This window comes from Alternaria hordeiaustralica (genome assembly GCF_023758085.1).
Source record: "Alternaria hordeiaustralica strain BMP 2776 chromosome Unknown scaffold_2, whole genome shotgun sequence".
In the NCBI taxonomy this organism is placed as follows: Eukaryota; Fungi; Ascomycota; class Dothideomycetes; order Pleosporales; family Pleosporaceae; genus Alternaria; species Alternaria hordeiaustralica.
The window spans coordinates 144024-168080 of record NW_026056774.1 but is presented as its reverse complement, the minus strand read 5'-3'; the positions used below and the strand labels follow the sequence as shown (position 1 = coordinate 168080).

Below are 24057 nucleotides of genomic sequence, written 5' to 3'. Positions count from 1 at the left end.
GGTTGGAAGATAGGAGATCACGCGCGATCTCTGAAAAGTTGCCGTCGCTCGGAGTGGTGGATGGAATGCGACACGAGAGCAGATGCTGTGAAGGGAACGTAGCATGTGTCCGGACTCAGGTGATGCCGCTGCAAAGGAACAGCAAGTTTATTGAAAGGAGGCTGAAACTCGCGAACCGTGCTTCTATTGCCATGTTGGGTGGCTAACGCGTCGAGCTCGCGACTACGTCATTACATTGAGGTTTGATAGTATGACGCTGGTGTTGTCTGAGATCGGCTCAGACCCGATCGGCTACGATTAGCGAACCCGCCCGATCTCATGCCAGATCCCATCTTTCGCATTCTACAATCCCATCGCGAGCACAATTGCATTCGTCTGGTCTCATCAAGGAGGCTATCGCTACATTTTCCGCTCTTCAACGCGCCATCGCAATGATGAGGCTCGACCACGCCCGTGACTGGACGGCATGCTACCTACGTATGCATAATGTATCTGCACAATCGTCATTTGTGCAAAGATCCACTGAAACACACGGTCCACTGATGGCCTGAATATATCGCGATCTAAGGGGTTCGATCGTCATCAGCGCGTTTACATCAATCTTTCACGATGGTGTCTGAAAGCACTAGCTTGATAACAGAGACTTTTCACGAAAAGCGTGAGAAACGGATCACTTTGTTACGATACCGCAAGACCATCCAAAGGAACGGAGCAGCACTGTCATCTCTCGATGCATTCCAACATGGCCTTGATTACTTTTTGTTCTGCATCCTCGTACATTTGTAGAACTAGGTGATCATACCATTCATGTCAACCTAATGTTAGAGTGACTCTATATGCACCACCGAACCAAGCCATCGCAAAACAACCAGACCATCTCCTGCTGTTTGGATTTATCGGTGGGGGCAACGTTATTGAGATGTGGTTACCTAGATGTCAATGCCAGTGCCAGGCTGTCTGGTGTGCTCCTCGGTCGCCCCTTCCTCATATACGCCGCGCTGCTGGTGGTGCAACTCGGAGAGTAGGGCTGTAAGGATGAAGTTGAGTCGGTTCAGGAAGGAGAAGAGAGGGTAAAGGGTTGTGCAGCGGCTGGGCTCTAGGCAACGCTTTGCGGTTGTCAAAGGTTCTTCACTGACGACAATGGTATACACACACTTTAAGAGGACCAAGAGGAGACATTCTAAGTCCCACCTAAACAGAATTTTGTACGGCATATTTGCATTTCACAAGTACAGAAGACTGGAGCCTATTCTTTTGACACTAGTGCGCCGTGTTGCGAGAAATCTTGTGGTCACCAAACGCTCCTTCCTCACTTGCACCGCGCTAGTAACGAGGCAACTCCCCAGGACTATCTACCCGCGCCCACACTTGCCTACCTAACCCATCGCTCATAGATCCTGCTTGATAACCCCAATACGACCACGCCTACTCGCCATCATCATCATACGCTCGATACCTTTTGAGGCTACACTACCTCTGACCTCTCTTGCTGGTACGTACAGTTCTGAGCTCATGTAGGTGTCGCACCTTCCTCTACTTCTCGTACTAACTGAATGGTAGCAGCAGTCATGGCGGCCAAGCTTCCCAGCCTACCGATAGAGCTCCTTCTCAATATCGTATGCTATGCGGAGACTCGCTCCAGCAGTCGCAAGCTATGCGAAGCGCTTCGTCTTACATGCAAGGAGCTCGATCGCAAGATCGTGCGGTATTTTGGTAACACCCACTACAAGCGAATCAAACTATCGTTCAGCGAGACAGGACTCAACCGGTTGCTGCGCATGTCGAGGGGACCACTAGCTCACCATGTCGAGTCTTTGACTATCCAATGTGGTACCGTCCATCCATTCCGGGACGTATGCATACAGAAGGACCCAAATTCACTATTGGACGAGAACATCAGCAACTGGCTAAAGCATGGCGATTGTGCAGATATTCTCAGGTCTGCTTTGTCCAATCTACCAAATCTTAGTGGGTTTCACATCAGGGAGACTGGCTACAATTTCAGGGTCCGTGAACGGAAGCAACTCGAGCTATTGTGGACTTACTGGGCTAAAACATTGAGAATGCTGCTGGTAACAGCAATTCCTACTATCCGGTCTCTCGAGGAGTTATCCATATGCGCCAACAGCACTATCATGGCAGCTGATCCCTCTCACCTGGGAGACATCATCACATTCACGGATCAACTTGGAAAGCTTCGAATGCTTCAAATAGACATGGTACTCGGCAATGGCAAAGGTATGTCCAAGATTGGAGCTCATATAGCCGCTCAACACTGATTGGTCACAGATAATGATGCTGAAGATATTCGCAATCTTTGCAGCCTGATCCGAGCCGCCGCAAGATTGGATGACCTACACATCGGATTTGGAGGTACAAGTCACTGCGACAAAGTCTTCGAATCCATCAATCAGTCCTTGAATCTGCCCGCGCTGCGTCGGCTATCCTTGTCCAATTTGAAAACGACACAGACTCAGCTCGAAGACTGTTTACGCTCCATCAAAGATACTTTGAGGATTCTGTGCTTGGAGGAGGTATGGACCCGTAAGGCCACCTGGCCTGTCGGAATCGTACGTTTTATTAGGAAAGAATTAAATCTGGAAGAGGTCACCACACGACAACTCGATATCGGCTATTTAGGCCTCCACCTCAGCAGGTTCCACCAACTTCGTCCGAGTATCGTGGAAAAGTACTATCGCTATCATCCAGAACTGCATGATGACGGGTGGGCATATGTTGATTGGGAAGACGATGGTTGTGACGAGGTTACCCTCAAGTATGAAGATGGTGATGACATCAAGTACTGGCTCAGAATGATTGAAGAAGACTACAGGTTGAAGACATCTTGGGGTTTTGACGGTGGAAGATGGATGATTAAGGATACTACTGATACTGCTCAGTGTTGAACTTCATGGTTACTCTAGCTTTTCTCAGTCATGAATCAGTCCAAACTGCCGGCAAACGATAGGATTCAAGCATATGGCTCAAATGCCAGGTTGTCAAACGATAAGCGCACCTTCCATGAAAAAGCGCCCCACGAGCTTCCACTTCTGTAGTTTCTTGTAAAGCTTGTCCTTTCCGTTGTTGTTCACAGCGAGGAACGCATAATGGAGTTTCACGAACTAAAGTCGACGATTATCACTCACATTTTGTTGCGCACACACATACTGTCAAATATCGATAGTTCACCCGTTTCTAAGACCATCTTCACCTAAGGGGTAGCTAGGATCTGCGCCGCAGTTTGTTACACACATCATGCCTTGGATTTGTCGCCAGCCAGTGGAGCTCAGTACCACTAAAAACGAGCATGCGAAATATAGCCATTCCTCCTTGTCTATACATACGGCTTATATAGTTAACAAGTACCTCGGGTTACGTATGATGTTGGTTGCAGGAGGTATGTGTGACTCGTTGTTAAGGTGTCATGGCCGCATCATGGAATGAAGTGGATGGTAACCATGGTACAGTTTTGTCATCACAACCACCCGGTGACAGTGTGATTCAGAGCCGAATATATATTCTGTTGGTTCTAGAACCGATTAAATTATCTTCGACCATCCCACACACTGTACACTTCACCCCAGTCGCACACGAAAACACATACAAGCAACCTGAGCCGTAAGCTCTTTTCACAAACCTCTTAGCCTCTTCCAAGAAAATTACGGCCCATCATACTAGCGCCTGCGCAGTGCCAGCAGTCACGATGTCATCTCTCCAAGACATACCCATCGAAACCCTCACTCTTGAGCACAAGGCGCCACGCCTCATCCTCGACGGCCTCATAGACCGCATGTCACCAATCTGCGCTCTCACAGACCCATTACCCAAAAACCGTGTCTGCGGGTCTCTTGGAACTTTCCCCACAGAAATCCTCCTCCAAATCATCGAAGATCTTACCATCAGAGACACGATGCGTTTCCGACGCTGCTGCCGCTTCGCCATGCACCTCGTCGACACCGAATCGCCGCTACGGTACGCGTTGAAGTGGGCGCCAAATACCGTGAAGGGAATGATAGCGATACGAAATACAGCGCACATCACACCGAGGATGTTGTTTCGCACGCTCCGACATCGACGCTGCTCGTTCAAAAGGAGTGGGAAGAAGTGTTGTGGAAGGTCAGCAGAAACAATCTACCTACCTACATGCACGCGCCTCTGCCTTTCCTGTCTAGAGATAGGCCACAGGCGGCCCGCAAGTAAAGAGTCGGTAGTCCGCTACGTTGGCGACGTAGGGCATGAGAATCTGAACGCGGTGCCCCATTTCCGGGTTTTACCTGTTACGTTGACGAATGGGGTAAACAGATTCTGGATCAAGGCAGAGGAGAAAATGTACGATTGGGAATACGTCGATGAGGTGTGTCCCCATCAGCCAGAACTTCGCGGTGATCGATACGACACATATTGGATCAATCGTCGCATCTTCCTTGGCGAAATGAAGGCACAGCAACGGTTTAGCTACCTAGGTCATCTTACAGATGTGGATGTCGTACCGAAGATGACAGTTATGGGTATGTGCTCTGTCTGGGCTCCGGCGATTGACCCAGTGCCATTAGCAGCGGAGAAGGAGTTCTACTGCTTGTGTTGCTTAGGCACGGCGATAAGGCGAGAAGTCTTTACTAGAGAGGAGTTCTTGGTTCATCTTAGGGATGTGTGCCGTGTCAGGCCGAAAGGTATTTGGTGTCGGAACGATCTTCCTGAGCTGGTTCTTGCCAGTGGTTGATCGCAAGTCGGATTGTCTCCTATACATACATAGTAATCTAGGTTGGATCAATTTCGAGAAAGTAATAGTATATACCTTTGGGCCCTCTACGAAACAGGCTAGGCCTACTACAGAGGCCTGTCATTTGAACCTTCTTGACGTTGCTAGGCATCTTGGCAGAAGTACCTAGGTATACATCGTCTTGAGAACTGTCTGGGAATGCAGATTATAACAGCTTACCCAAAAGTAAAAGGCCTTTCCTATTCTAGCACACTCGACATGCAGACCACAGTGTGTATCTTAGATTGTATTTTGCCATGTAGAACTACCGAAACCGCAGCCTTCTCCGTACATTGCCATCACACCCCGCCACTCTTAACACTGTCTCTTTACGAAGGGCCGCAAATCTTGTATCAGGCCAGCGAACGACAAGGAAGTTATGTTGAAGATGCACGGCACTGCTGAGGCGAGCAAGGGACGGATATGGTTTCGGGGTATAAGAAAATATGTATCAAGGTCCTCTCCATTGTCAGACTGATGTTGTCGTGTGAGACCAGCGACGTGTAGTTAGCAGAGAAACTTAGTATGAAGCAGGGACATGTTCCGGCCCATGCGTGCTTGAACTCATGTGAAATATTAAGCTGGTATCAATAACGGGGACGTTCATGATATTCCTGAGCACAAATTTCATTGCATACCATTGCGACTCTTGCAACCCACTCCATCTAGTCCAGCTCTCTCTGATGTGACAGCGCTCGATCGTCATCACAGCCACGGCACCGCCGACGATCATCGGTAGCAGCCACGACGTCACGCACTGCCACCAATGCCTGATCGCCGGCTAAGGTAATTTCGTGGGGAAGAGTAGCGTGCGGCTGCGGAGGGTCCTCCGCATCATAGCAGATAGGGGAAAAGCAACTGCCGCAGCTAAAACGATCACGATCAGGCTGAGTTCAGGTTTTGCTAGTTTGGTTACACAGCACCGCGAGCATTAGACACTTAACGGCGCTGCGTACCACTACCGGATCAGACGGATCCGAGATCAACGAACCACGACGGCTTATGCGAACGCGAAAGAAAAAGAAAAGAAGAGCGTGCGTGATGCGGGGACGCTGGGCGTGTGGGCGATGGAACGGTGGAACACATTTGTGTTTCTTTCATGTGACGGTCGAAACATTGGAATATCGAAACTTGAAATGGACATGACTTCGATGAGGGCCTGGAACGTGTGCAGGGAGTTACCCGCCCATGTGCATTGTACCTGTCAGACTGTGGCTTGCCTCGCATCCAGTCGCAGCCACGTCGACGAATTCATCCAGAAGAACCCTGGAAAACCACCAACACCTCATCTGCCAAGTTTGCGCTTGAGATCATCTTGCTTGTGGGCAGCATCATCGCAAGCTCCGAATTTGAGTTTCTTTCGTCGGCGAGACCCTCGGTCGGGGCGCAGTCCAGGACGCTGTTTGGTCGATTCAGGGCACAAGTTTGATGAGATGCGTCGGTGAAAAAAATGACGTGTGGTCGATGGCAGAGTAAAAGCAGGGTTCAAAAAGCGGGCTAGTGGCTAGCGTGGCTGACGCACGGGGCGGGATCGACAGCGAACTTTGACGGAACAAGGCAGGCACGACGACGCCAATGCTGCATCATGGAAAGCGAGTTGCAAGGCTGCGTCATCGCCCAGGGCAGTATCGAAACGGCCAGAGACACATAAATCCTTTTCGCTCCCCCTGTGGCTTGGGATTATTCACAGTCTAACATCACAACAACATACACCCTGAGCATCGCCCTTCTCGTCACCTCTCCGATCCTAGCACCTCTCTCATCTACCTCGAGTCTTAATTGCGACAATGGGTTTCGGCGGCGCCGCTTTGAAGTTGGGCTCTACAGCGCTATATGCGCTTGAGTTCTGCTGTGCCGCGATTATCCTCGGTATCTACAGTTACTTCCTGTCTGTCGAGGCGGACCGCGATGTCAACATTCCCGTCTGGCAACAGGCCGTTACCGGTCTCGCTGGTGCGACAGTCCTATACACCATCTTCGCAGTCCTGTTGACTTGCTTCCTTGGCGGAAAGGTAAGACAACCCCTTGGCGATATTGACAGCAACACATACTAATACCATCTCCAGAAAATCTTTGCCTTCCTCGGCATACTCCTCGACATCCTCTGCTGCGGTGCCATGATCGCCGTCGCCGTCCTGACCCGCGACGGCGCATCCAAGTGCTCCGGCCGCGTGCAGACACCGCTCGGTGACGGACCCGCCAACTCCAAGGAAGGCTTCGGTTCCAACGGTCGCGGCGACCAGATCACCTACTCCGCCTCGCTCGGCACGATCTGCAAGCTCAACACGGCCTGCTTCGCCGTCGCCATCATCGGCGCCTTCCTCTTCCTGCTCAGCGCCCTCGTCCAGGTCTTCCTCATGAAGCACCACAAGAAGGAGAAGGCGTTCGGTCCCGGCCCCAGCAACGGCTACACCAAGGGCTCCGGCATGAAGTTCTGGCAGCGCCGCAAGGCTAACCGCACTACTGGACACCGCGACCCTGAAGTCGGTACCGTCCCTGCTACTACCGCTGGTGGCCTCGCTGTCCCTGCTGGCACCCACGACTACCGCCCCAGCCACGACACCGCTTACACCGGTTCCACCGTCGCTGCTCCCCACACTGGCTTCGCGACCGACAAGCCTGTGACCGGTGGTTACCACACTGCTCCTCACGTTGCCCCTACGGCTAACTACGCCAACAATGGTAACACTGCTACCTACGGCTCAGCCACCAACTATTAAGCCATTCCACCCTATCCTCATGAGAAGATGAGATTGGCGATGCTCTAGATTGAGTAAGGTCTATGCTTATAAGCATGACCACTTTTCCTTACTACTTGTACTCTATTACGACGTTTACGCATTATACCACAAACATGGAGAGAAGAGAGAGGAGTTGGATACTCGAGACGAGATGAGACCAGAAGAGATTGTATGATGAAGTGGATACGATACGAAACCTAATACCTAATGTCAATACCAAAGAAATATATATGATCTAAAACACTACCGTGCTCTTGGTGATGTTGGAATTGGGTCTCCGTCACACACGATCAACGACTTGTTAGGTACAGCCAGCGATGAAGTACAAGGCGAACCATCCGGACATCTCATTGCGCAACACTATCCAAGGCCCCAACTTTCACAAACGCGAAAAAAGCTTGTCACGTCCCCGCAACCAGCGGTGAATTTGGACAACAAGCACGATCGACATGTAGCCGCCGAAAGTATTGGATAGACCAATAGTTCGGTCTCTCACGAACCTTATGCATTGCGCGCCGCCCAGGGAATGCTTGCCGATAGTTCCCCACCAACTGACCCCACTCGACGCGACAAGCAACAATAAGTTGGCTATGCTTAGTGCCTGGTCATCGCGCGATGTTCGCAGCCTGAGAATCCTAAGCGGATAGCAAAAAGATCGGCTAGGTAGCAAGAAGATGGTTCAAATGGCAAAAACATACAACCTCTTTTTTGCCATCCACCCGCAAAAAAAGTCAAAAAACATACAACAGCGGGGATTCCCCGGTGGTCACCCACCCGAGTACTAATCTGCCGGTATCTCGCTTGTATATGGCTGAGCGGACGGGAAGCCTAATTCTCAAGATCCTATGGTCGTATGTGGAAGATAAGCTCGTTGTGGGAATACATATTGACGGTGGACGACGAGCGAAAGACCGTCCAGTGCTTCCCAGCAGCTAAGTATATGAAGGTAATCGCACAGCGTTAAAAGTAACAAAGTGTTTAATAGCGTTAGCTTGCAACATCGTTTGACGTGTACATAGAAGCTGTTGCCTTTTACTAGTTGCATAGGGCATGCTTGTCGGCCATCTTCCGCTAATTAACCCTACTTAACAAGATAAGCAACAGTAATATAAAGGAACAAGTAATGCTACACTCTACAATTTGTTCACCCAAGCCCCCAAAGTTTTCTTAGGTCTGCTGCTCTACCAGAGGTCGTCCAGCCAATCTCCTGCTCTATCTTGGACAGGTGTCTCAACAGCGCGAGCTTCTCTGCCGCATACTTCACATCGTTTGCAATGTCGCTCTCATTCAGTCGTGGTGGGACACCTTGCTGCTTAGTCGAGGCATCGCCGAATACCTGCCCAGCAATGTAAAGAGGCTGTAAGTGATTGCCCCAGTTGGCATGCGATGAGTTCGCTAAGCTGATCCCACAGAGCTCTTTGGCATGCCAGATTGGATTATACCCCTCTGTCTCAGCGTGCATCTCGTCCTGATGTACATTTCCCGTTCGTAGCAACAGAATGGACCCGGCATGGTAGAAAGTGTTGCCGCAAACCGATGAGTTGCTGGTATATAGAATAGTCGGAAATGGGTTCCCTTGATGTGCCTCTGTTCTGATGAGAGAAAGAACTTGCCTCGGACGATGAATTCGCCAATCTTGTAGTTCACGCCACAATGCGTTAATAGTAGACGGGCTGTCAAATAAGTGTCCTTGTTGTTTCCGGCTCATTGCAATGAGATTTATTATCTTCGCGAAGATAAGTATAGCAAGATTGCAGTAAGCGTCAATTGATGCAGTGGCCGCAATTGACCGCACATTGCTGTCATCGACCCAATCATCGGTTGGTATCAGGGTCTCTTCTTCGAGAACAAAGGCTGCCCATACATCTGAGAACGATTCAGCAAGAGTACTTGATGCGGTGTAACCATAATGTACCTATACGTGCGAAAGCCCAGAAACAGGCATTTACGAGTCCTGGACTAGAGCCGTTCCAACCTTTAGACTTCAAGTTCCAGACACAGCCCTGTAGAAGAAGTCAACATCGGCAATCCACCAAGCCTACCTGGCAAACGAACCTTAAGATGGCGTCTCCACTCGCCAACATCAGAAGCCATCATTTCGTAGACACTTAGTAGGATACAAGTGGCTAATGTAGCTTCACCACACTGAGATGGTTCATAGTGAAGCAGTGACTGCACAGCATGCTGATAAAGGCTCAACGTACTCTGACGCTGACTGTGACGTAGGGCGTCAAGCTGTCGGGATGCCAGAGCCATGGCTGCGGCTGCGAACGGTTTGTTCTCCATCAATTTATGAACATATGATCCTGTAAAGTGCCTGCCTGAGTCTGTGGCCTCGCACCACGTCCCCGTTTCTTGCAGATACACACGAACGAGCCGAGCTTGTTCCGCTTTCGACACAGGAAGCTCAGCCTCAATCTCTGATGGCGCAATACAGCTGACGGCTCGATCAAGTAGAAATGAGGAGGCTGACGTGCTCACTGACGAAGCATGCCCGGACAGAGAGGGAAAGGTGCTTTGGAGCAAACGACCACTATCTTCAAGACCCTGACTTTGAGCCGTCGCGGCAGGATTGGCCGCGACGTTGCGGTCCAACACAACCGAACTTGACGAGGTGAGCTCCAATTCGGCGTACTCTGCAACGGAAGCTTCTAGATGATAATCAGAAGTGCTCGCGTCCAAGTGGCTTTCTGACCGAGCTGCTGCCGCGCTCGAGCTCCCAGGATCTAGGGATGCGGCAGCGTAGAAGTCTTGGTACTCGCGCACGATTTGATCCGTGTTATCCACAATCTAAACACTGTGAGCACGCACACTTGAGGAAGACCTAAGTAAACTGTCGACCCTAGCTTACAGTCGTTACGGATTGCCCGCCAGATTGGCCTCGTTTCCCTTCAATGGCAAGCAAAGCAGCGCTATGCTCGCTTGACAATTGTAGCGCTCTGGACGGATGGAACGACGCTTTCAGACCCCAGCGGCACTCATCACCGCGAGCTTGACAACCCCGGCATCGTGGCTGAGCTCCATCGCCTAGGAAAAATGAACCAAAAAACACGCACGAGAACTGGGATAGAACGCACACTTCCGCCTTCTGCGCCGGCAGCATAGGCTTCAGCTTGCAACATTAGCATTATGAAGGCAATGATGACGTAGTTTCGATCTTACCAACCCAATCGAGACCTTGTTCGACTGGCTTGCGCAACGATCTCTGAGTCACCTGCCATTGAGGCAATATGTCAGAAATGATCGAGGTGATCGTAGAGAAGGTGGGTAAGCCCTGGAGCGCTTCCACTTGCCCTGACGCCAGGGTCTCAACGATACCAAGCACTTTACCGAGGTTGGGCCGTGTCAGAAGCAAGCCGAAGCACCCGATATCCAGAATAGGAAAGCACGCTACAAAACGATCGCACATCGCCTCCCCTAAGCGCTATCTAGCCAGACACAGGCCAAACCCAGCATGTAGTATGAGAAGAAAAAAACGTGCAGTCTAATCTCCATCCGACTAATGATCAAAGACCTGGCGCTTGCGGTTACACCTGTATGAACGGCCCTAGTGCATACAAGGAACCATCTGCTCGGCGGTGTAGTTTGGTATGTAGATACATAATGTTATCAACATTGGGTTTAATATACTTGGTGCCGCTAGAAAGCTATAAAGACGCTCAGGTACGATCACCAAGCTGGGTATTGAAATTGCTTCGTCACACCTTTTACCCCCCAACTTTTACACAGCCTTATTCGCTATGACCAAACAACGAGTTTTTCGACTGCCGCAGCGCACTTCCATCCAAGACCTTCAGGTCAGCGAAGAGAACGTGCCCGAACCCTCGGCTCAAGAAGTCTTGATCCGAATCAAGAATGTAGCTCTCAACTACCGCGACTTTGCTGTTCCAACCGGAAAGTACCCTTTCCCAGTGAAAGACAATGTGGTGCCTTGCTCTGATCTCTCTGGAGAGGTTGTACGTGTGGGCAGCCACGTCGAGGACTTCGCCGAGGGAGACAAGGTGATTGCATCCTTTGACTTGAGGACCTTGTACGGTGCTATGCCGGATTGGCACCATAGCTTGGGTGGTTGTTACGATGGAGTTCTTCGGGAATTTATTACATTGCCTAGCTCGGCACTCGTCAGGGTACCTTCAACTACTAAGCTCAGCTTCGCTCAGCTCTCGGCTCTGGTCTGTACAGGAACCACCGCGTGGAATGCGCTTTACGGCAACGTTCCGTTGAAGCCTGGCCAGACAGTGCTCTTTCTCGGTAAGGGTTCTTTTTTTTTTTTAATTAATCATAAGAGCTACCGCTGATTACATTTGAAGGCACTGGCGGTGTTTCGATCACTGGGCTTATCTTGGCTAGGGCTGCAGGCGCTGTCACGATCATCACTTCTTCGTCAGACGACAAGCTCGCGCACGTTCAAAAAACGTACGGTGCCGACTATACCATCAATTACAAATCGACTCCTGCTTGGTCCCAGGAGGTGCTCAAGATCACCAATGGCCACGGTGCAGATTTCATTCTCGAGAACGGCGGAGCTGGAACGATCGGTCAAAGCATTGATGCAGTGGCTTACGGCGGAAACATTGCTGTAATAGGGTTCCTTGCCTCCTGTCCCCAGGAGAAGATGCCTGACGTGGCAGCGCTTGCCCTATCGAAGGGTGCAATCGTCCGCGGCATCATGGTTGGATCTCAGCAACAGCTGGAAGATGTCACACGCTTCGTGACTTCCAAGGACCTCAATGTGCCCGTAGAGAAGGTGTTTGGCTTTGGAAGGGATGAGGTCGTTTCTGCCTTTGAGTATTTGGTATCAGGTCAACACATCGGCAAGGTGTGCATTGCTGTAAACTAAGGTAGCTACCCTTGAGGCGACAGTCCAGCAGCAATCTGTTTCCCTCTGGCCTCGTCTAGAAGATTCGCTATGTCCTTGTCAACCAGGTCGAATTCTCTTTCAACGAGACCCTTGCGCTCCTCTGACCTCGGCTCAAAGACAGCAACAAAAGGTTTTGGGCCTGATACAAACCCCGTTGTAAACATGTCTTCCGATACGTTGATCCTCGCGCCATCTTTAGAACGTATATTGAACGCCCAAAGCAGCCTTGCCATCGCTATTGCTAGCGAGTTCCGTGCGATGAATCGTCCAGGGCAAACTCTGCGGCCGTATCCAAAGTTGGCAGGCTGCGTCTTTTCGATCCAGCGTTCAGGCCGAAACACTTCTGGTGAGTCAAATGTGCTAGCGTTCTGGCGCATGGCGGCGAACACAGGAACCACAACCGAGCCCTTGGGTATCAGATAACCTTTGTAGAAGTCCTCCTGAGTCGTGGCATGCGGAATCCCAGCTGGCACAATGTGTCGCCATCGAAAGTTTTCCTCTACCACAGCCTGGAGATAGGGCAGCTTGCTCAGATCTTCGAAGCCAGGAAGACGGTTAGTACCGACGACTTCGTCGAGCTCTTTCTGCGCGGTGGCAATCCAATCTGGGTAGGCTACGCATGCCAAAATGAAAATCTGCAACTGGACTTGTGTAGTTTCGACGCCAGCATCACACAGGATACCAAGGTCCCATGCTATCTCTGTCGGAGCGAGATCTGTTGCCTCCTTTGACTTGTTGAATTCCTTGGCCCAGTTCCATCCCTTGCGCTTAAGTGCGTCTTGCATGTTGGCCATGTGGAGATTTTCCCACATCTGGTACCACGCCTCAGCCGTTTTCTTCCATGGCGTCAATGGTGCTGGGAGGCGGTTGAGAGACGGGAAGAGATCGACTATCCACGCGCCCACCTGACCGGCAATAGTAAAGTTCTTAAGACACTCGTGACTGGTCTGAAGTTGCCATTCGTCGCCGGTGATGATGCGCATACCGAAGGTGATGGAATATACGATGCTCGCTGCAAAACGCTCAAACTCCTTGGGGAAGTCGTTTGATTGAAGAAGGTTCTTCAAGAGCTGTTTGCTCTCTAGGTCCTGGATTGCCGTGTAACAGGCTGACGCACGCGGGCTGAGCACAGGAGCTTCTAGTCGTTGGTGCAAGAGAAAGTCACTATCGAATGGCTTGAACATTATGTGCTTGCTCTTGCACGTCAACTCTTGTGCCATGACCTTGGAATATATCAGGTCGCTATTACAGCTGTCGGCAGAACGGACTCGTGACTTACCATGCGTGGCCGACTACTGTAGATCATTGCCTTCTTGTCGAGCAGATCTTTGGCCACCTCGTGGTCTCCAATCAATATCACATTCGTGCCGCCGAAATTGAGGTACACAAGAGGACCATACTGTTCCACCCATCTCTGGTATGTAACCCAGACGGCTTCTTTGGGAGCCTGGTGTAAATTGCCGAGAATGGGCAACCGAGGCGGTCCCGGAGGTAAATTCGAGTCTTGTCGTTTACGGAGCCAGAGGTACAATATTGCCAGCAGACTGATAACGAATATGACTGTTGTTGATAATGTGGCCATTGTGAATAGGTTGGAGTGGTTTATATCCAGAAATTCGAGGCATGAGGGAATACGCTGTTTATCCGAAGATGCGATACAACGCGATAGCAGGGCATGTTTTGAGCTTTCGGTGCTTCATCTCATGCGAGGCTTCGATACGGCCCGCTCCCTGAACTTGAGTGGGGCGGACCACGGCCCGTCCTTTGTCACAGCCAATGACAGTGCGTGGGGCGACTGGGTTGATACGAGCGTACCCAGGTAGCGTCGTGTAGGATTGCGGCACAGCTTGAGCCATCAAATCATGAACGCTCATGAGACGCTTCTGCAGGAATTTCGGCAAGTAGGAAAGTGTGCCGCGCCAGAAGCCATACGGCACAAGCTTGGCATACCTGAACGAGCGATAGCACGCTCGAATGACCCATACTTGGTGCCCAGTATGTACAGGAGCAGTATGTGAACGATGCTCTGCCCTGTGAAGTGTCTTGTGAGTGCAATTGTGATGTATTCGAGGTTTGTCGCTGCTCCTTTCCGCCGACATGAATGATTATCGACATGTCCTCAATGTTGTTGGATGGACGCTGGTCTCATTTTCATCCATCTTCGTCTTAGCGCGATCATATACACGCGCACGAATCGTGACGACGACTCTGGGCTGGGACGACTGGTGTATGATTGCGGGCCTGGTGAGTTCGACTTTAGACCTCAGTCCTACATTCGATTGCCATTGACTTACTCGAACATCAGATCTTCGCTGTAGTGTGTACATCGCTCGTAACAGCCGGCACTGCGCACGGCCTTGGACAACATGTATGGGACATCAGTGATCCAGAAGATCAGGCTGTGGCTACTATGTACGTGCTGTTGGCGCCTTGCTTCTCCATCGTCAGCGCTTTCTTCACGAAAGCCTCCATCATCATCGCACTAATGAGAGTAAGTACACAGGACTATGCAATGGACGGGACTCTCAGCTCACCAGCCTAGATCCGAGGACACACAGCGCGTCTATCGCACAAGTGTGTCGCGTACGCCCCTCTGGTCGTCCTACTGATCGGCTCCACACTCTCATGCTCTGTCATGATTTTCTTTTGTTCGCCCGTACAGAAGTCCTGGAAACCGCAGATTGAGGGCACATGCTTGAGCCCCGCAATGCTGGATGTTGTCGGAAAGTCGGTCTCAGGTATGTTGGAAGAGTGCCAATGTCTCTGCCAGGTGCTGAAGCCTCAGTGTATAACGCGATGATGGACGTCTTTTGCGCCATCATGCCGTACTTTATCATAAGGACTTTGAACATTCCTCGAAAGGACAAGCGAAATCTTGTAATACTGATGGGTGGTAGCATTCTGTAAGGTCACCTCGCCGCACTGTTGGTGCAATTACTGACGTTGGCAGTGGCACATTCGCAACCATCATGAAGATCGTAGCAATGGGCAGCATCTCCAATGTCGCGGACATGACACACTCTTGGTCAGAGATAACGATCTGGTATCTGTGAGTGTAGTGCTATCGAACACAAGAGACCTTGACTCACTCAAGCAGGACTGAGAACAACGTCCTCATGATCGCTGGATGTTTCCCTGCCCTGCGGCCTTTCTGGCGTGTTGCGATTGGCAAATACAGCTCATACCTCTCGTCGAACGCATCACGCAAAAATCCTCCACGAGGCGAAAACGGACAATCGACCGAAGACAAAGAGCTGCAAGTGTACACGGTGGGATCGCAGCCCAAACTAGGGAAGAAACCCAATTTGTATTCGACAACGATCCGCGTCAGTAGTGAAGAAAGGTTGTGTCCCAGATTAGACGGAAGTTCTGTGGAGACCATTGAGAGGATCCTGCACAACCATGGAGACGAGCGCTTCGAGCGCCAGGCTTGCATTGCCAGCACTCGGACAGGTGGAATATCGCCCAGCGATTGCACGAAAATAACAGTTACCAGTGAGGTAGAGATCAAGTGAAAAGCGTGTCCAATCGTTCCATGCCAAAGTCCTGTGTTCGTGGCATGCCAGTAGCACCCAGCACTGTGAGTTTTGACGGATCGCGGGTAAACCCAATTCTCAAGATCCTATGGTTGTATGTGGAAGATAAGCTCGTTGTGAAAGGATATATTGACGGTGGACGGTGGGCGAAAGACCAAATCGCTTCCCAACATCAAGGCAACTCCTGCCCCGCCCTCCCGTCCATCTCATATCTCGCCCTCTCTTGTTCCAACTCAGTACGCCCATCGGGTGGTGCTTCGTGCGTGTAATCATGCATATCCTTCCGAGCAGCATGGGCCTGATGCATGGTTGTGTTCATGGCCGGTTTCTGCAGTGCTCTTCTCTTCTTGCGCTCGCGAAAGAAGAGCCAAGCGAGCAACGCAATGATGATTATAGCAGCAGTTGCGCCGACGCCGATGCCTGCTCCTGCGCCCGCCGATATACCACCGCTCGACGATACATCGGATTGATCTGTGGTATTGGTTGCTGTTGGAGACGGCGCGCTGGTGGGTGTAGAGGCCGCTGCACTACCGTCCGAGGACGCGGGTGTACTTTGTGAATTGGTTGAGGTTGTCGCCTCTGATGCTGCGACGCCTTGTGAAGCAGTGGCCGTACCCAAGCTGGCTAGTATACCTGAGCTATCGACCTTCCACCACATCGGCGTCTTTGTCGCGTCGGAATCCTTGTCTTGTGCGTCGCTTACTTTGCCTGCAGAGTTAGGGGTACGAAGTCAGTATGTGTCTCACATGCACTTCGTAGAGGCAAGACTTACCTGTCAGCGGGTTGACATAGCGCAGTTGAGATAGCCCGTCTGTGCAACAGCGATCATTCCCATAACACACGACGTTCTCTCCGCATGATATTAGTCCTATCCCTTGCCAATCTTGTTCTAGAAAGTCCCCTTAATAGTGTTCTGTATGAAGACTTAGACTGTATGGACTCACCGGGAAACAAGTCACTACAGCCCGTCCAGTTCTTGTCGGCGCAATATTGCCGGCCAATGTTTCCTGATCTTGTACACAGCAAGTTGCTGCCGCAACTTTCGCTCCACAAGCAACAATTGTTCGTGCCTTTGCCACATGAGACTAATTCATCGCTAGTCGGATTGTTAGATTGGAAAGTCTCGCCTATGAGAAGCGCACGTTAGCAATAGACAGAAGGGCCTTTGATGGCGAGACACTTTTTGTTCGGAAGTACGGATGCATACGCACCATCGCGTGAGTAGCAATCGGCCCAAACGCCTGCTGCCAAAGTGAAGAATATCACCCGCTGTAGAAGGCACACACGCATCGCAACGTATGAGGGAGTTGGACGACAAGGACGGCAAGGAGAGGAATGACGAAGAAAGGCGAACAGACTCGTGAGGTAGTTAATTAAATAAGACAGACCGATGTAGGCAATCTGTGTCACAGCCCTACACAGGGCGTAATTGTAAGATTCGGAATAGCGCTTAGGTTTGGCCCCCAGATCCATTTACCCACCCAGGTAGAATCGTCTAATTTGGGATTCAGCCATGCTGATCTGTGCCAACAATAAGACGATGCCGTGCCGGAAATAAAGGTGTTCCCTGAGTGTATCGCGCCACGGCATAAGAGACTCGGGTGGGATGAAGTCCTGGGTGCGCAATGAGAAGTGCGCTGTTGTGGCGCGTCAGAAGGGCAGATGACTGCAGATTAGCCAATTGTTGGACCTGATCGTACGAGCCGCCCGATAGAATAAGATCGTACGGGCCGCCCAATAGAATAAGACAAGTAAATGAAATCGGTACCGATGGAAATCTGACGCGAGAACATACTTGATCATCCATGCGAAGCTTAAAAGAAGTCTTATCTTTTCCGACAACGTCCGTGGCCAGCACTGTATAAGGTAATAGGAGACGTATGGAACTCCCAAAAGACGTGATTCAGATGCCGGAATGTATATACCACCGCATCCGATACAAGACTGAGCATCAGCAGGGGTGGCCAAAATTCGTGTCGCATTTGCGTTGTGCTGTATGTACACTACCAAATCTTAACACGCACATATGTTCTCAAATGGTCTATACTTCAACCTCAGATATTTGTATGATGCGAGACGAGTAGTGGCCACCACTGTTGGTATTCCAAGGCGAGTGGTAGTGGGGGTGTATTATGCGAAAGGGCTTCGCATCTGTGAAGGAATAACAGAAGTAGAGAATTTGCCATGCGGTTACAGTCCCATCAGAAGGCTAAGTCGGTGTTTTAGATGCTTCCGATTTGATATGTATCAGTTGTGCAACATGTAAGACGCACAAGGAGAGAAGGAGCTATGGACCAGTGGGAGCCAGTCAGCGTGTGGCTGAATAATCCGACAAACGTCATATATCGTTTGGCCCGAGTTCCCGAACTTTCATTCACGAGCCTACATACCTCGCCATTGCGACCACACCACCCTACCCACCACATATACGATCCACACCTATACAAAAGATGACCTCAAGCACAATCCCACGTTCTGCCATGCGCAGCCTATCCCGTGCGACACCGTCTCTACGCTCCGCAACACCGCGCATCGCCACGAGATGTCTGCACCAGCAATCATCGCCCATCACAGCCTCGAGACTGCAACATAGACCAACAGCACAGCCATGGAGCCAAAGAGTAGTAGCTCCATCAGCGACAGTCGCGCGACGAACCATGTTCATCCAAACCGAGCCCACACCCAACGCCGATGTACGCACTCCCTCCAACCCCAACCCCACCCCATACTAACCCCCCCAGGCCCTAAAGTTCAACCCCAACCAGCGCGTCCTCCCCGAAACAATATCCTCCCCCTTCCTCGAATACCTAAGCCCACGCTCCACCCTCGCGCCACCACACCCCTCCCCGCTCGCCGCGCAACTCCTCAACATCGACGGCGTAACCAGCGTCTTCTTCGGCGCCGACTACATCACCGTAACCAAAGACACATCCACGCCCTGGTCGCACGTAAAGCCTGAAGTCTTCGCCCTCATCAACGAATACATGACGTCCGGCCAACCCGTCGTCAACACCGTCGCCTCCAAGCCCGGCGAGCAAGGCCAAGGCGGCCAAGAAGCCGATTCATTGGCCTACGACGAAAACGACGACGAGGTCATTGGCATGATCAAAGAGTTGCTAGATACCCGCGTCCGCCCCGCGATCCAGGAAGACGGCGGCGACATTGAGTTCCGCGGCTTCAACGACGGACAGGTTATGCTCAAGTTGAGGGGCGCATGCAGGACCTGCGATTCTAGTACTGTGACCCTCAAGAACGGTATTGAGAGCATGTTGATGCATTATATTGAGGAGGTCAAGGGGGTTCAGCAGGTGCTGGACCAGGAGGAGGAGATTGCGTTGCAGGAGTTTGCTAAGTTCGAGGAGAAGCTTAGGCAGCAGAAGGGACCGGAGGCGACGAAGGGGACTGTGGGGAAGGGAAGTCTGGATTATGTGGAGTAGGCTAAGACTGGGGGTGTTGAGAGAGGACTGGACATTGACCATGTGATACCAATGCATTCATTCTGCTGTTGTTCGGCGTCTGCGATGGGATGTGTAGTGTGAAGTTGCAGCCAAGTTTAGACTTTTGCAAACGGTGCGGTATATCCATCGGAACACGCACTTGACCACTCATTCCAGTATCATGACATCATATCATAGGATTCAGTATATAAGAGTAGCGTTTCGCAAGTTAACCAAGTATACTACAGAAAAAACAACAACAAAAAGAAACAGTAAGTCATGCTATGCCAACCGATCAACGTTAAATGGGTATCCAGAACGTACCAATGCTGTTGCGTCAAAGGAGGAAACCAGGAAAAGCGAGAAGCAACAACGCCACTCATATGCTCAAAACATGGCCGCAAGTCTTTCCACAACCGTTCGTAATCCAAATGCAACTACCTCCTCTTTCATATGCAAAACCGCCTCTTCATCCTTCATCATTCATGTGCTCTGACAACGGCCGTAAATCGTCGTAAATCTCAATGTAACACTCAAGTGCGTGATTCCAAGATCGTCGTTATAATCGTCAAATGCAGTGTCGGTCGTAGGCAAGCGTTCGTAGCCCAAATCGTTCAAATCATTCCTCCAAGAGCAAATTCGAAACCGCATCCAGCGCTTCGCCCATGGAGCCCCAGAAGCTGCGTCGGGGAGGCGATCGGATGATGGTAATAACCTTCCGCTTGGGCGATGACGGCTCTTCGGTAATGAGAGTGTCGACGGTATCGCGGAGTAGTTTGGAGTATTCTTCGTGAATCTCTCGGGATAGATCTTCTTCCTCGACGAGCGTCATACAGCTGTCTAGCATCCCGAACTCTTTCGCTGTGTCGTTGTTATCGTGAACCTCATCATCTTCCGGTAGCGCCTCGCTCTTTGCGCCGAAATCCGACCAGACAGATTTCGCAAGATCGTCATGATGGTAGCTCTTGTCCAGCTCCTCGCGCATGGATTGGCGGACGGTCCTCATCTGCTTGCGCAAATCGTTGATGATGTCGGTTTGAATGCGGTTCAGTGTTTTGAACTCGTCCATGCGCGTCTTGAGGTCGTAGATGTACTTTTGCACGCCCGCGATGTAGTTGCCTACTTGCGAAACATAAGCTTCGTGGTGCAACGTTTTGGCTTCAAGTTGTTGTTGCTCACCCTCTGCTTGTGTGATGATGGCGAGTTCCTGACTAGAGTCGGGGGAGGGCTTGTCGTCGTGTGTCGCTTCGGTTGGGGATCTGCTGGGCGAGGAGAGGTGCGCGGTCATGGCTTCGAATTGTCCGACGATGTATTCCATTTGCTCTTCGTCGGGGTGGTGTGTCTGGATGAGGTTCTCGAAGTGCGCGATGCAGGATGAGAGCGCATTCTGTACGGGCGATGAGGATGTCTCCGAGTCGTCGTCCCATGGTGTCGGTGAGGCGGGGAGTTCGGTGTTGTTTCGACGTAGTATGCGTGAGCTATCAGGAGTGTAGGGATAGCGCGGTTCGCCTTGTGTACGCGAATGCGATGAATCGTCATAGTATGGTCGCGTAGGTGTGTATGGCGCTGGTTCGGTAAGTCTTGAGCTGGGTTTCGGTCGCGGTCCTGTCGCAGGTGTGTTCAACCCGAAGCTGTCTGTGACCCAAGAAGGATGGTCAGGCGACCGACTGGCCTCTTTCAGCCAGCGCTGCTCGGTCGCGATAGGATATCGTGGAGGAGAGGTACCGTAGATGTTGAAGTAGTCTGCCTTGTCTTCGAGTTCCGGAGGGGTCCATGGCCGGTCTAGGGTGCGAGGAATGTCCATTGCGCTTTCGTGGCCGCGCGATGGCCACATCCTCCTCTTGGCTTCCAAAACAATGCGCGTGCAGTCCAAAGGCTCTCAAGGGTAGGAATACAGCTCCAACAGCGATGCGCTCTGGTGTTGAAGAGAGCGGACACCTGCGTAAGCGCGGGAGACGGGAGAAGGCTGGTCACCGCTTGTGACGTGCGTGCATCGCCGAGGCCTGCGGAGATCTAGTGCGCCAAGGAATTTGCTATCGATAACATTTTGTGGCCCCTCCGATTGGCCCGAGAATCATCAATTCTGGCTTCAATACACATTTCGAGGACTGTATTTCACAGGTTCTTCTGTTTTCACCGCTTATCAGACGTTTTATAGAAAAATATCTCACTCTATACAAAGATGGCGTCACAGGTATGTCCATGACCCCACACACGGCTGGCTACAGAACTGAGCGCATGACCACTTAGCTAGGCGTTCAGCCATCGCTTGACACCATTCGAGAGGTATTGGCTGCAGCAGTCAAGTCGCCCAACCCACCAAACCTCGTGCCCGTCTTCTCCTCGATACCCGCCGAGTTCTTGACCCCGTCAAGCATATACCTGAAGATATCCGCAAAGTGAGTGTGACTCATTTCATGCGATGTGGACTGGAGGGGTTGTGTCGCGTGGAAGAAACGCTGTCAGAAACGACTGTCACACTCGGGAGGGGTTGGATCGATTGCGCACATGCTAACCGTGGGGGTAAGATCCAAGTCAAGACTATCCTTCCTATTCGAGAGTGCTGCGACAACCGAAACCATAGGACGGTATAGCTTCATTGGCGCAGGTCGGTACTTGAACAAACTTCCGGCATACACAGCTGACAAGCCTCAGACCCTCGCAAAGTCATCAAGACCGGCCCGGGCCATGGCGAGGAAACCGATCCACTACCCCTCCTCGAGAAGGAACTCGCGAAGAGCCGCGTCGCGACCGTACCCTCGATACAACTACCTCCTATGACCGGCGGCGCGGTGGGATATGTTGGCTATGATTGCGTCAAATACTTCGAGCCCAAGACACGGCGAGATGACATGAAGGATGTGCTGGGTGTACCAGAGAGCTTCTTCATGCTCTTCGATACCCTGGTGGCTCTGGACCATTTCGCGCAGGTCGTCAAGGTCATAACGTACGTCAAGGTCCCAGACAGCATGGACGACCTAGAACAAGCGTACGAGGAAGCGAAGAGTACACTAAAGAGGTATATGACGATACTCAAGGACAAGGACATCCCGCTACCGGAACAAGGGCCTATACAGCTAGGCCATCAGTACACATCGAACATTGGCCAGGAGGGGTACGAGACCCACGTCAAGACACTGAAGAAGCACATTGGTGTTGGCGACATCATCCAGGCAGTACCTTCGCAACGGTTTGCAAGACCGACCTCATTGCACCCCTTCAACGTGTACCGGAACCTCCGCAACGTCAACCCCTCACCGTACCTCTTCTTCGTCGACTGTGACGATTTTCAGATAGTGGGGGCAAGTCCCGAGCTGCTGGTAAAAGAGGAGCAGGGTCGCATCATCACGCACCCCATTGCCGGCACAGTGAAGCGGGGCAAGACACTGCAAGAAGACGCAGCACTCGCAGACGAATTGTCCAACTCGCTCAAGGACCGGGCCGAACATGTGGGTTGCCTGACATCAAAGTGCATGCAGCGACGTTGGAAGCTTACATTGTGCTGTACAGGTTATGTTGGTCGACTTGGCTCGCAATGACGTCAATCGCGTGTGCGACCCACTTTCGACACGAGTTGACAAGCTAATGGTTGTCCAAAAGGTGAGCAGCGTTCCGTCCGAACCGTGATTACCGTGGATCATGCGATGAGCTACCGTGCGATGATATCAAGCGAGCGCTATGAAATTCAATTGAGGGCTGTGCTAACTGCAATCAAAACCAGTTTTCCCACGTGCAGCACCTGGTCTCGGAGGTGTCCGGGGTGCTGCGACCTGGCAAGACACGATTCGATGCGTTCCGCTCCATCTTCCCAGCTGGTAGGTAGCGCGTTGAAAAAGTTGGAAATGTCGCTAACCGGCTACAAGGCACGGTGAGCGGTGCGCCCAAGGTGCGTGCTATGGAGCTCATTGCTGAGCTGGAGCGGGAAAAACGCGGTGTATATGCTGGCGCGGTGGGATACTTTGGCTACGGCAGTATTGATGGCGACAAGGAGATTGAAGGTGCCATGGACGTGAGTAGTCTTGCCTTGTTCCAGGTTGACAGGAGGCTGATTTTTGCAGACATGCATTGCGCTAAGAACCATGCTTGTCAAAGATGCCATCGCGTATCTCCAAGCAGGGGTAAGTTTAACGAATTCCCTGCTTTAGCTGCAAGACACGAGGCTAATGATTGGCTGCAGGGTGGCATAGTTTTCGACTCGGACCCCTACGATGAGTGGATGGAGACGATCAATAAGTTGGGTGAGCTTAATTATTCCTTTTGTCGTCTCCCCCGAGTCAAACGCACAGAGCTGACCGCTGTTTGGTAGGCGCGAACACGCACTGCATCACATCAGCTGAAGAGAAGCATCTGGCCGAGCAGCAGGAGGCGGGCGAAGGGGACAGAGACGGGTCGGCGCCGAAGCTGGAGGGCGATGCAGAGGCGCGGATTACTCTTGCGGCTTGATGCTGCGGCTTGATAGACTGCGACATGCGCCACAGGTGGTATTTGCCGTAGGGTGGGTGGGTGATTGGCAGCTGTTGGCCCGGTGAAGAGCGATCTATGGGCCTGGATCTCATCCAGCCCCCCTGCACTCGTGGGGAAGCGAGATTCGTGGGTTCTTGGTAGCTTTGTGAAACGGAAATGAAAGGGCGGGTAAGCACCAAGCGGCAGCCGCTATCTCGACGTCACGACGACTGGTAGTGCTTGAATGCACACAAGATTTGATTAATTTGGTAGCCCGTCA

The 24057-nt window shown here is 51.5% G+C and overlaps 6 protein-coding genes across 6 annotated transcripts; 4 read left to right on the top strand and 2 right to left on the bottom strand.

The window, feature by feature from the left end:
* Window positions 1-6546: 6546 nt before the first annotated feature.
* Window positions 6547-7479, top strand: J4E84_001534 (uncharacterized protein; the record flags this gene model as incomplete). The annotated part of the gene is made up of 2 exons (XM_049384166.1): window positions 6547-6771; window positions 6826-7479. The coding sequence occupies 2 exons, from the start codon at window positions 6547-6549 to the stop codon at window positions 7477-7479; spliced, it is 879 nt and encodes a 292-aa protein (XP_049247522.1).
* Window positions 7480-11240: 3761 nt separating this feature from the next.
* J4E84_001533 (uncharacterized protein) lies at window positions 11241-12340 on the top strand (the record flags this gene model as incomplete). Its single annotated transcript, XM_049384165.1, has 3 exons — window positions 11241-11565; window positions 11683-11751; window positions 11787-12340. The coding sequence occupies 3 exons, from the start codon at window positions 11241-11243 to the stop codon at window positions 12338-12340; spliced, it is 948 nt and encodes a 315-aa protein (XP_049247521.1).
* Window positions 12341-12345: 5 nt separating this feature from the next.
* J4E84_001532 (uncharacterized protein) lies at window positions 12346-13943 on the bottom strand (the record flags this gene model as incomplete). Its single annotated transcript, XM_049384164.1, has 2 exons — window positions 12346-13584; window positions 13641-13943. The coding sequence occupies 2 exons, from the start codon at window positions 13941-13943 to the stop codon at window positions 12346-12348; spliced, it is 1542 nt and encodes a 513-aa protein (XP_049247520.1).
* A 4404-nt stretch (window positions 13944-18347) lies between these two features.
* On the top strand, window positions 18348-19334 carry J4E84_001531 (uncharacterized protein; the record flags this gene model as incomplete). The annotated part of the gene is made up of 2 exons (XM_049384163.1): window positions 18348-18590; window positions 18639-19334. The coding sequence occupies 2 exons, from the start codon at window positions 18348-18350 to the stop codon at window positions 19332-19334; spliced, it is 939 nt and encodes a 312-aa protein (XP_049247519.1).
* A 619-nt stretch (window positions 19335-19953) lies between these two features.
* Window positions 19954-21138, bottom strand: J4E84_001530 (uncharacterized protein; the record flags this gene model as incomplete). Its single annotated transcript, XM_049384162.1, has 1 exon — window positions 19954-21138. The coding sequence occupies one exon, from the start codon at window positions 21136-21138 to the stop codon at window positions 19954-19956; it is 1185 nt and encodes a 394-aa protein (XP_049247518.1).
* Window positions 21139-21516: 378 nt separating this feature from the next.
* On the top strand, window positions 21517-23777 carry TRP2 (anthranilate synthase component 1; the record flags this gene model as incomplete). Its single annotated transcript, XM_049384161.1, has 10 exons — window positions 21517-21528; window positions 21585-21733; window positions 21863-21942; window positions 21990-22783; window positions 22845-22934; window positions 23056-23149; window positions 23198-23343; window positions 23393-23452; window positions 23512-23572; window positions 23641-23777. The coding sequence occupies 10 exons, from the start codon at window positions 21517-21519 to the stop codon at window positions 23775-23777; spliced, it is 1623 nt and encodes a 540-aa protein (XP_049247517.1).
* Window positions 23778-24057: the final 280 nt, after the last annotated feature.